At 40.5% G+C, this 12,823-nt stretch overlaps 1 protein-coding gene across 1 annotated transcript in view; it reads left to right on the forward strand.

Moving 5' to 3' along the window:
• The first annotated feature begins 1,308 nt into the window (after nucleotides 1–1,308).
• TMEM131 (transmembrane protein 131) overlaps nucleotides 1,309–12,823 on the forward strand; it is a 266,720-nt gene continuing 255,205 nt past the window's right edge. The window contains exon 1 of the mRNA XM_036262183.1: nucleotides 1,309–1,769. Within this exon, the coding sequence (XP_036118076.1) occupies nucleotides 1,592–1,769 (178 nt within the window). The 5' untranslated portion in view covers nucleotides 1,309–1,591. The remainder of the gene's footprint in view (nucleotides 1,770–12,823) is intronic.

The following is a 12,823-nucleotide window of genomic DNA, read 5'->3' on the forward strand; positions in this document are numbered from 1 at the left end:
ATACAAATATGGAAAAGTCAACTTAGAGATAATGATTATTCTAATTTCATTATATGAAGAACAAGAACTGATTACTCAATTTTAACACTAATATTCAGAGAAGTAAAATTGCTTTTCGAAATTATTAGGGTAAGGCCACTAAAAATAAATTGATTTATAATTATAAATAAAATAAATTTAAGGGCTTGCCTAGAGTAGCACTTGGAGGTCCTTTTGTCTTTCTGAAATCTTATTTTCCTATGCAGTTTATTCTAAAATGTATTGGGGTGGACTTAGCCTTAAAACTACAGCGATTCAACTCAACAAATACTTCTAAGCATAAATAAATGGCTCTGGAGTTAAGGGAAGTTACTAAAATAGTTACTAAGTTAGGAGTTTGGGACAGTTACTAGAATGAGTAAAGAGGGACTCCCTCAGGAGCTTAAATTAAGTTTTGGAGAGAAGAGCCACGCGCACCAAGAACCTCAACCTAAGGTGGAAAGGGTATCTAAGAGGCACGAATGAGGAAGACTACAGGAGATGGCGTTTGATTTAGGCCTTGAAGGAAAAATGTGAATTAAGCATCTTAAGAATCATTTCAAGACGGAGTAAGCCAGTAGGACCCCTGGACTCTTTTCTAAACAATCTGCCCTCTTCTTCCAGGGTCACTAATGCTTTATATACACACAGAGCAAAGTGGGCACAATCCAAGGGCAAGAGGGCTCCAGTAAGCGCTCCTGGATACACTGTGGCTGGAGGATACAAAGATGAACCGAACTCCCCGTCCTCCAGGAAGCGCCACCAGACTCTGAAGCGGGCCCGGGGTATTCCCCAAGCCGCTGAAAGGCGGAGGTGCGACCCCGCGGAGTCACTGGACTGGATTCTTTGCGCTGCGCCTCGAGGTCGGCAGGCGCACTCAATCCCCTGGAAGGCGCAAGCACTGCAGTGCCAAAGACGCGGGCGCCGGTCCCAGCGGCAGAGCAGCTGCCGGGCCTCCCCCGGCGCCCCGCCCCCACTCTACGGCGGCTGCGCCGCAGGCCTCCCGTCTCCACGTGATCGCCGTCACTGCCTCCGCGAAGCGTGCGCTGCCGTCATAAGTCCTGGCGGCCGGGTCCGCCTCCTTCCTCCTACCTGCGGGCAGCGTGACGGGTTGGCGTTGTGCTGTCCCCACTCCGCCTGGCCGGTGGAGCTGTGGGCCTCCGAGAGTCGGCCGGGCAGTTCGGGCCCACCGTGTCCGGGGCGGACAGCTGGCCGGCGGACCCCCAGGTGACGGCGCGGCGTGGGCGGTGCCTAGGGCTGCGCCCCGCCCCTCGCTGGCCAACGCCCGGAGCCCGTGGTCCCTGCCCGTTTCCAGTATGGCCGCCCGCCGTGGTTGACTCGCGGCCTCTCCGCTTCGACTCCTCACTGGCGATGCCGAGGCCGCGGCCGTGACTGACACTCTCGCCCACACGCACACACGGACCCAGACCCACACCCCGAGCCCGAGCCCTGGGCCCGGAGCCGTTCCTGTCCCCGGCGCCGCTGCCCGAGCCCGGACCACGGCTCCCGCGCCGCCGCCTCGCCGAGAAGGGCCGCGCCAGACTTCGAGCGCGGCGGCCCCCGGCCGGCAGGGATGGGGAAGCGGGCCGGAGGAGCAGCAGGAGCCGCCGCCGCTTTCACGTCCGCCGGGGCCGGTCTGGAGCCCGCGGCCGGCCGCGGCGGGGGCCCGCGGAGCGCGGCCGCCGGCCTCCTGGGAGCGCTGCACCTGGTAATGACCCTCGTCGTGGCCGCGGCGCGGGCCGAGAAGGAAGGTGGGTGTCACCGGCCGGCGTCTCCCTAGCCCCGCGCTGTCACCGCGTCCTCGCGGAGGCTGCTGTCGGGCTGCGACCCGGAGGCATGGCCGGGGCGCGGGGCTACGTCCGGCCGAAGTTGCCGGGTCGAGCCCCGTCCGGAGCCGCGAACTTGCAGTCCGAGTGCCGGCTCGTGGCGTTGGCTGCACCGCGTTGCTCTTGTCCGTGATTCCTTTCCTCTTGTCCTTCCCCTTGTCTCCTGTCAGTGCCATTTCAAAACTTCCTGACTTCTCGGATATTCTTGACACTTGGCCTACTGGCCGGGGCGGAGGGAAGGGGTATTTTTAGACTTGATTGCAGTTAATAGGTAAATTTTAGGACCCTTTATTTTTTCTTGGTTGAGGTTTTAATAACGGCGTGGAAACAGAGCTCACTTTAAAGTGTAGTAAATAGCGAGACTTATGGAAAGGCTTCAAAACACAACTTACAGCGTTTTACTTTGAAATTTTCAAACAGTTCTAGGGGAGGAATCTTGTTTCTCGGTATCGCTTTGCAGTGTTGACGGACGTTTCGCTAACAGTTCTCTCTGTGTATATGTAATACAATTTTATTTAGCGTTCTGGTAAACTATGGAAAGTCTTTTTACATTTTTTATTTAAAGATACGTGATTGGGTGTCATCATCTTCATTACGAAAGACTTTAAAAACAAATGTCAAGTTTCTAGTTTGCAAACCTTTATCTATAATTCACAGGCAAGGGCTGGCCCCTATTTAAAAAACTCTCATTAGTATTGTATGAGTGTAAACCAGTACTTTTACAAGGTTAAGCATTATCTTGTCACCTAGAAGACCACATCTGTAATTGTCAATACTACCTGTTTTTGAGCCTAGGGAAATGAGTCACAGAGCCTTCCTGAAGGAATCACTAAAAGTGAATGGTTTTTAAAAAGCTATGCAAAACTTGTTAGCTTAGCTTTTGTTTCAGATTGAACTGCCACAGCAAGAAAATTTGATGTTCCACTTTATGACCAGTTACTTGCTTTTTATTGTTATTGAAACCACCAGCAAATGCAAAATAATGTTAAAGTGCAAATGTGCTTCGGTTGACTGGTTGACTGTATCTTTATTTTTTTTCAAACGTTACATTTCCTCACTTCACTGTCTAAGCAACCTTAGTCTAGGTTAACATAGGTGGAAAATTCAGAGAATTGCCATGTATAGCAAGGATTAACGGACAGATGCAAACTTATTTCCAGAATAAAATATTGCTGCTTTAGGACCAGTCAGGTCTGTGGTTGTCGTAATTCGTCATTGGTTACCGACCTGTAGTGAATTGATTGTTCTTGTGTGTTCATGGTGCCCAGCACAGTCTGGCATGTAGTTGGTGTCCAGTAAACCTAAAATAGTACGATAATGTAATGGGTTTCTCTCCTTGAGTTTAAAGTTGTCCTTGGCAGTTATTGCGTCTTTGCTTTTCTGTACTTTTGCTTACCTTGCACAGTGCCAGGCACAGAGGAGACATTTAACATTTGTTTGGGTGAATGACTGTCTTCATGGGTCACTATTAGCACAGGGAAATAAAAGAATGATTAAGTCTAGTAAAACATTAAGTTTGTATTATCCTGCTGCTTATTTTTTCAAGAGCCATTTTATACACTAATTCTTTGTGTATAGTTAAGGAAATAAATCCCTTGTTTGAGAAATATCAGCCTAAATTGTATTTGCTAATTTCCCATTTGTATAGTTTATAGATTTTAGTGCACTTCTCTAATTCCCTTAACTGTAAGGGCCTGCCAGGATGTAAAGTATGAAAAGATGTGGTTGAATCAGCCAGTGGTCAGACATCTTTTCTGGCCATGTTGTGTCTTTGTGAACAATTTGAGTGTACAAATGAGCTGTTTAAGATATTGATGGTAGTTATACCAATATAGAACATAGGCCTCTGCCCATCATGAATGGGTTTGGTCATCAAATATTCCAGAATGTAGTTCCAAAAATGGCCTTTGCTTTCAACCTTCCTGCCGATCAAATTCTAGTAATATTTTAGTTTAAGTAGGAGAAATAAGATAGATTTTTTTCCACCCGATTGTGATACTACGCGTTTGACATCTGATGGGGCACAAACGCAGTATTTGCTCCAAAAGGAAAGGATGATGTTGAGTTTTGTTTTTTTTTAGCAGATCTGGGCAGCTTTCTAACGGTAGCTGAGATCTGTTTGTCCATTGACACTTTAGGGATTTTTTGTGCTTATTTTAGTAATATAATCTTTTTTTTTTTTTTCAAAGTTAAGATTTACCTATAATTATAACAGTGGTTCTCCGGGTATTTTGTAAGTTTGTATAGTTTTCCTTCATTGCAGTAGAATTTCACTCCAAAAAAATCTTAAAAATTAATACTCATTGTGTCCTGAAGAAAATCAGCAGAGGTAGCTAGATTACTTAATGCAGTTTTTCATATTTGGATTAGATGTTAATTTTCTAAAGTCAGAAGTATGAGCCATTCCTTGTCTTAACATCCTGTATGTCTTAATACAACTATTTCTTAACATCCGTCTTTACTGATCTATGGGGCTGTGTTATCAATAGTCTGGAGAAAAAGGACTTAGAGAATGTTTGGTTGTACTCTACAGTTTGTAAAGACTTTGTACGAGTTACCAGAGGTAAAAGTTACTATAATTACTACAAATGACTTGTTTATTCTGGATTAGTGTCAAGATTTTTCTTGAAGCTAAGATCTAGATGTTAAGAATCATGAAAATAGAGGGGTGTGTGTGTAGTGAAAATGTATATTTGTATATACTAAATGTGTAATTCTTAGTAGTATTTTGATTTACCAATCAGCCCTTTATGACCAGCAAATGAGAGGTGTTTTTTTTTTTTTAAAAAGCATTTTGTTGTCCTGGCTGGTTTGGTTCAGTGGTTAGAGCATTGGCCCACAAACCAAAGGGTCTCAGATTCAATTCTTGGTCAAGGGCATGTACCTAGTTTGCCTGTTGGATCCCTGGCCCCAGTGGGGTCATGGAGGAGGCAACCAGTCAATGTATCTCTGACCCCTGCATGCTAGACTTATAACTCCTGCCAAAGTTTGGCCTGTTTGCTTTATGGCAAAAATTGTCGTTCCCCTGTCTCCTGACCTCTGTACTCTTTAAAAAAAAAAAAAGTTTTATTTTTCAGTTACAGTTGACATTCAGTATTACTTTATATTTAGTGCAGATGTATACAACAATGGTTAGACAAACATAACTGTCCCCCAATATTTCAGGTACCCAGTTGGCACCATACTTAGTTATTACAATATTATTGACTATATTTCCTATGCTGTACTTTACATCCTGTGACTATTTTGTACTTCTGAAATGGGTTTATGGAAGACATGGTTGTCTTTTAATTTATTTTTAAGTTGTTATTGATTGATTGGTTTAAAAGAGAGAGAGAGACATCACTTGGTTGCCACCTGCATGCACCCCTACCAGGGATTGAACTTGCAACTTGGGTATGTGCCCTGACTGGGAATGGAACTTGCCGCCTTTTTAAAAAATATATTTTTATTGATTTTTCGAGGGACAGGGGAGAGAGAGAAACATTGATGTGAAAGCGAGACATCAACGGGCTGCCTCCTGCACACCCCCTACTGGAAATCCAACCGGAAACCTGGGCATGTCCCCTGGCTGGAAATAGAACCTGCAACTTTCAGTGCACCAGATGACACCCAACCAATTAAGCCACACTGGCCAGGGAGAACCTGCCACCTTTTAGTGCACATGATGACACTCCAACCAACTGAGCCACACCAGCCTTTTAATTTATTATAAATAAAAAGGTCATTTTATGTGTCTAGTATATAAAATTTGGATAAATTTTCAGGAGTATGATTGTTCTGTCAGTGACAATTTATATTTCAGTTTTGTTTTAATCTGTGTATGTGACAGATGTACATAAGGAAGATACAAAAATGTTCTATCTATAAAGCATATGAACAAAGCATTAGGATTAAAGGCCAAAAGAAAGAAATAAAAACCTAATTTGATTAGGTAATTTGTCTTAGGATGTAGAATTAATTAGGAGTAGTATTTACTTCCTTCTAATCAAATAATTACTTTATATAACAAAATAGTTTAAAAAGGGGTTTTTCTTAAGAGCGAGGTGTTTTAATTTTTTGTATGGGGGTAGAGTGGCTACTCTAATTTAAGGCCTAGTAAGTAGAATTAATATTGCTTAAAGCTGTTCACTAATGCCAGGAGTCTTGGAATCCTGTAATTGGAAAGGGTGTCTTGTCTTCTCTTTCTTCTGTTAATGACATTTCCTCCTTGTTGTAGCCCTTGTAGGACTGAGACACCTGCCAAATCGATCTGCTTTGGGGAGTAGATGTAAGATCACCTATTTTGTTATTATCCTGAGTAGTAATAAGCCAAATTACTGTTGGGGAAAATTAAATTATTGCTGGTGCTTGATACTTTAGAAATTTCTCTTCATCTGCATGTGGCTTAAGCTTTCTGATTGTCTTTTCCAGACTGCCAAGAGGCCTGTTTTCTATGGCTGATTTTTCCCTTGCTATCTGTTGTAGGCAGCATCAGGCACTGTTGATAGCTGCTTCTTGGAACTTTTCTCTCTCAGTTTCTGTGACTTTGTATTTCTTGGTTATCATCCTGCTCTAGTTGAGAGTCCCTGTTCTCTAGCTGCCCGCTGGATATCTTCCTTCATGTGCATGTCTAGCCACCAACACATTGCACATGTCCAGCACAGAATTATCTTGTACTACCCCCAGTTTCCCAGTTTTAATTAATGCCATGATTATTCTCTCTGTTACATTGGTCTCATTTTTGACTCTTTACCAGGCAGCATCAATGTCTATTAACTCTCATGGCCAACTCTTCCACAGCCTCCAGCCTGGGGCACTGCAGTGGGCTCTCACCTCCCAACTTGCTCTTCAGTCCTACAGTCCCCTCTGGCTTTGCATCATCTTTGTTACGCATCTATCATTCATTTTGAGCTTATCGTGTACTGCCTTATTTAGCTACTTAAATTATTTTATGGGTATCATTCTTTGCCCAGATTGGAATTTCTGTAGGGCAGAACTTCTGTTAACATCTGTAGTTTATGCATTGCAGCCATTAAGTTTTAAATGAAGTTTTGCCTAAAATGACCTTATTCTCCCCTTGTCGAATCCAAGACCTCAGTTGAGGTTCATGAGTTCATGTAAAACTCTGAACTCAGGTGTAGATGTGAGTAGGAATTTTGCAATAATTGGACATAGGGTAATATCACATTTTTCTTCCTTCGTGTTGCTTTCTCTTGTAACTAAAATGAGTAGTAAACACTACCTAAATCATTACTTTTTTAACTTTAGGATTTTAAGATTTCAGATTCTCATAAAACCCCAGTTTATAAATCATGAAACAGGCACAGAGAAATGAAGTAATACAGGCACACCTCAGAGATACTGCAGGTGGGTTCCAGACCACCACAATTAAGTGAGTTATCTTTTTGCTAGTGGAGTGTCTTGTCTTCAATTTGTAGAAAACCAAACATGTATGAATAAAATGAGGTGTGCTTGTATTCCCAAGGTAACAGAGCTGGTAGGTAGTTGAGCCAGGATTCCATTCCAAGCCATCTGTTCCTCAATCAAGCTGTCTAATCCTGAATGAGTACTTAAGGTAGTAGATTTTGTTGTATACCAGCTGTGAGCATCCAGATTACTTCCTGTCAACTTGTTAACTGTTGTAATGATCACAGGCCAGTCTGGATCATGCACATTCTTAAAAGGAAACCGAGGAACCCCATGAATGGATAAACCAGGGAACAGACTTGATATTGATGATTTAGATACCTGGTACATTGCCTAAGTTAGATTAGACTATATTGCATTCTGTGAATACTTCTTAATTCTAGGTTGGCGTGGCAGATTAGTTTAGACATGTGGAATATTCTCAGAAGCGCCATGGATTAAAAGGAATTGGAGATATTTCTGAAGGCTGATAGTGGCATCAGCTTCTCAAAATCTGTTAAGGACTTTCCTGAGAGGCCCATGAGCTCTAGAATTGCATTTCTGGTGCTTTGTTTTTTCTTAATGAAGGCATTTTTAGATTGTCAAATTTAAATAGGACAAGAGCCGACACAACAATAGCTGTCCTGTGTGAATGAATCAAAATTATACCTATTTTTTTTGTTGGATAGGCAAAAAATACATTTTTTGGTATACCACAGAATTTTCGTAATTATGTGTGCCATGAGATAAAAAAGGTTGAAAATTGCTAGATTAAGTGGTAATTAGTTTCATCTGTAGTACTAGATCAGTTTTTCTTTCATTCTTGTGTGATTGGTTTAGAAAGATTTTTAAAAAGCCGTAACTCTGCTTGATTTATTTTGTTGTATATATCAACTTAGGGCAAAGGTGAGAAAAATGCTAAAGTCTAAGAGGTCCTTTACATGGTCTGTCATGATAGAGTGTCAAATCTGCTCTATTTGTTTGGTTATTTCTATATGATTGTAAAAACACATAACATAAAATTTATAATTTTAACCATTTTTAAGTGTACAGTTGCATAGTGTTAAGTATACTCAGATAGCTGTGCAGCAGGTCTCCAGAACTTTTTAATTTTGTATAATTTAAGCTCTGTGCCCATTAAACAGTAACTCCCCATTTTTCTCTCCGGTCCCCCAGCCTCTTGCAACTTCCATTTTACTTTCTGTTTTTATTAGTATGGCTACTTTAGATACCTACATAAGTGGAATGATGTAGGATTTTCTTTTTGTGTTTGGTTTATTTCACTAAGTATAATGTCCTCAAGGTTCATCATGTTGCAATATGTAACAGGATTTTCCTCCTCTTTTAAGGCTGCTCTTGTATGTATGTAGCATTTTTTTATTTTGTTTGTTCATTTATCTATCAGTGGACATTTGGGTTGTTTTCACTTCTTGGCTATTGAGAATAATACTGATATGAACATGGGTGTGCAAATGTCTCTTTGAGATCCTGCCTTAATTATTTTAATTCATTAATTAGATATCCAAAATGGGATTGCTGGATCAGATGGTAGTTCTATTTTTAAGTTTTTGAGCAACTGCCATACCATTTTCCATAGCAGCTGCACCACTAACAGTGCAAAAGGTTCAGTTTACAGTTTCTCTAACAGTGCACAAAGGTTCAGTTTTTGCACATCCTTGCCAACACTTATTTTTTATAGTGTTTTTAAAATAGTTTTTATAGTGGCCATCCTAGTGGATGTAAGTTGATAATCTCATTGTGGTTTTGATTTACACTTCTTTGATAATTGTGATATTGAGCTTTGCTCATTTCTATTCAAGTCCTTTGCCCATTTTTTAAATTAGGTTATTTTGTTGTTGAGTTATAGGAGTTCTTTATATATTTTAGATATTAACCCCTTATCAGAGAAGTGACTTGCAAATATTTTCTCCCATTCTGTAAGTTGCCTTTTTACTCTGTTGATTGTATCCTTTGATGCAGAGCAGTTTTTAAGTCTGATGTGGTCTCGTTTGTCTATTTTTTGTTTTTGTTGCCTGTGCTTTTGAGGTCATTCAAGAAAACATCGTCAGATCTAAAGTCATGAATCTTTTCCCCTTTCTTCTAGGAGTTTTATAGTTTTAGGTCTTACATTTGCTTTTTACTCTGTTTTGAGTTAATTTTTATATGGAATGTAAGATAAGGCTCCAAAATCATTCTTTTGCATTTTTTCCCCTGCCTTGTAACCCTTGTTTGAAGATCATGTGACCATTTATATGACAGTTTATTTCTGGGTTCTCTATTCTATTCCATTGATCTATTTGTCTCTATTCCAGTGCCACACGTTTTGATTACTATAGCTTTGTTGTATGTATTGAAATCAGGAAGTGTGAGACCTCAAACTTTGTTCTCTCAAGATTGTTTCAGCCCTGGCTGGTTTGGCTCAGCGGTTAGAGCGTCCGCCTGCGGTCCGGAGAGACCCGGGTTCGGTTGCCGCTAAGGGCACGTACCTCGGTTGCGGTTTGTCCCCGGCCCTGGTTGGTCGTGCGGGTGGCAGCCACTCGATGTGTCCCTTTCACATCGATGTTTCCCTCTCTCTCTCTTCCTCTCTCTCCCTCCCACTCTATCTGTACAAAAATGGAAAAATGTCCTCGGGTGAGGATAAAAAAAAAAAAAAAAGATTGTTTCAGCTTTTTGGGGTTCTTTGAGATTTCATGGATTTTTCTATTTATGCAAAAATGCTGTCATTGTTTGTTTTGTTTTGTTTTGTTTTGTTTTTGGTTAATCCTCACCTGAGGATATTTAGAGTGGAAGGGAAGGAGGAAGAGAGGGAAAGAGGGAGAAACATCAATCTGAGAGAGATACATTGATTGATTGCTTCCTGCACATGCCCTGACAGGGGCGGGGGATTGAACCTGCAACCCAGGTAGGTGCCCTTGACCCTTCTGTTTGTGGGCCGACACTCTAACCACTGACCCACACTGGTCAGGGCAATGTTGTTGTGGTTTTGATAGGGATTGCATTGAACCTGTAGATTGTTTTGGGTAGTATGGACATCTTAATAGTAAGTCTTCCAGTCCATGAATATGGGATATCTTTCCATTTATTTGTGTCTTCTTTAATTTCTTTCAGCAGTGATTTTAGTTTTCAATGTATAAGTCTTTCACCTTCTTGGCTATTATATTTTCCTGGATATTTTATTCTTTTTGATGCTGTTATAAATCAGATCTGCATTTTTTAACAAATGATTTCAATCATTGTATGGCTAAGAATTATGAACATGTAGTTGTTTTGTTCTGTTTGTTTTTTAAGAGAGAAGGGGAGAGAGAGGAGGAGGAGAAGGAGAGAGAAAGAAACATTGATTGGTTGCCTTTTATACTCACCCCAATTGGCAACCTGCAACCTGGATATGTGCTCTGGCTAGGAATTGAACCCACAACCTTTTGGTGTACAGAACGACATTCCAACCAACTGAGCAACATTGGCCAGGAGAACATGTGGTTTTTAACAAGAGAAGCATACTCTATTTGAAACTAAAAATTCTATGTAAAGTAGTTTCTTAAGATTGTTTGCCCATACAATGAAATGTAATTTAAAACCTATTAAGTTCTAACAATTTATGACTATTTTCTAAATCAGTTGTGGCTGCAAAATGAAATGACAATATAACTTTGGTTCTTAACTAATTTTTTTTCTATATATAGTATTAGAATTTGATTAAAGCATATGGTAGTAAAACTGTCTTAGCAGTATGGGTTGAGAATAGCCTATGACAAATCTGATACAAATTAATTAGCAGCTTGCATTCCATAGTATGACAAGGGCCCTACTTGGGTTTTTGTTTAGAGGACTTTGGTGTGGACCACCATGTGTCTTGTGGACATTTTGGACAGGATTAAATGTCCTGCAAGGGGATTTTCTTTTTTGGGAATGGTTAAATTGGATGCAGAAGAGTTTCTGTAAAATTATTTATGGTACAAAGGTGCTCTTCAAAACTTAACTGTGTATAAAGAGCTTTGAGATACGGCTTCAGTTTGTCATTCTAAAAGTTATTTGGTAGAGCAGCATATAAGAGAGTTTGATTTTTCAAATTGGGCCACTTTAAAAAATGCTTCTCTGGCCCTGGCCAGTTTTGCTCAGTGGTTAGAGCGTCGGTCCATGGTCTAGAGAGACCCAGGTTCGGTTCCCGCTAAGGGCACATACCTCAGTTGCAGTTTGTCCCCGGCCCCGGTTGGGGTTGTGCGGGAGGCAGCCGCCACTCGATGTGTTGCTTTCATGTAGATGTTTCTCTCTGTCTCTCTTCCTCTCTCTCCTTCCCACTCTATCTAAAACAAAAATGGAAAAATGTCCTCGGGTGAGGATAAAAATTTAAAAAAATAAATAAATAATGCTTCTCTGAATTGGTGACTTGGGCTCATCTGAAGTATTGGTTCTTGATTTGGAAATGCGTGGGGGGAGGGTATGAAGTAGTGGTTAGCAATACCAAGAAATTTCTTGTTTTCAGAGCCAGTGCAGCAGTCGCTAAGTTTCCCATGTAGGGGAGTTATTTTGTATTTAAAGGTTTACCTTACTGGGAGCTGCTTTTGGGTTGTAGCTGAAGGAGAAAATGGGTTACTGAAAATTGTGCTGAAGAGAGAAAGCATAAGAGGGAAGAAGCAGTTTAGATCTAATTTTTATTGGAATCCTATAGATTCTTGTAAATAGAAAATAATTTCTGAATATTATCGGACCTTTTCCAACTGCATCTGGGTTTCCTTGTACTTAGATAGGACCATGAGTTTCTGGAGGTTAAGAACTGTGTCATGTTCTTCCTGTTCCTACCATTTTAAGGGGGTTTAGCACATTAAGTTCTGTCTTGGTAGGAAAAGCAGTGAACCATAAGTAATTAAAGATGAATCAAAATAAAAAGTATTTCTAAAATGATATTTATCTAAGTTTGATTTTTTTTTTTTTGGCCATTTCAGGAATATATTATATACACAATTACTGCCTATAGTATTGATAACATCTATAATTACTTGATTGTGATGGCTAATGTTTACCAAGTACTGTCTTTGTATCTATTGAACACTGTGCTAATTGCTTTGCATGCCTTATCTCATTTAATCCTCACATTAGCCAAATGGGCAACAGTCTTCCTTCCTCACCCCCCAGATTAGCCTGTTTTTGCCTACAATTCCTTTGTGGCTTGTTTTTGACAGTATATAACACACTTTTAATCTCTAGTATAATGAGATACTATAATATATAACAATTCTTCCTGCGCATACAAATGAGCATTTTTGTCTATCTTGTTTTTATTCCCTATGTTTATTTTTGAAGAAAATTTAAAATTCCTATTTGCTTTTCCATTAGAATTGCACTAAAATACTACAGATTTGGAACTTGTTGACATCCTTATAATGTTTTTGTTTTCCTTATACACACGCACACCCAACTGTACAGACAGTTGAATTGCAGGAAATCACCATTTTTGTTTTTTTATTTTATTTTTTTAATCCTCATCCAAGGATATTTTTCCATTTATCTTCAGATAGAATGAGAGGGAGGGTGGGAGAGAGAGAGAGACATTGATGTGAGAGAGACACATTGATTGGTTGCATACCACACGGCCC

The sequence above is a fragment of the Molossus molossus genome, unplaced genomic scaffold (genome assembly GCF_014108415.1).
Source record: "Molossus molossus isolate mMolMol1 unplaced genomic scaffold, mMolMol1.p scaffold_m16_p_15, whole genome shotgun sequence".
NCBI classification, from domain to species: Eukaryota; Metazoa; Chordata; class Mammalia; order Chiroptera; family Molossidae; genus Molossus; species Molossus molossus.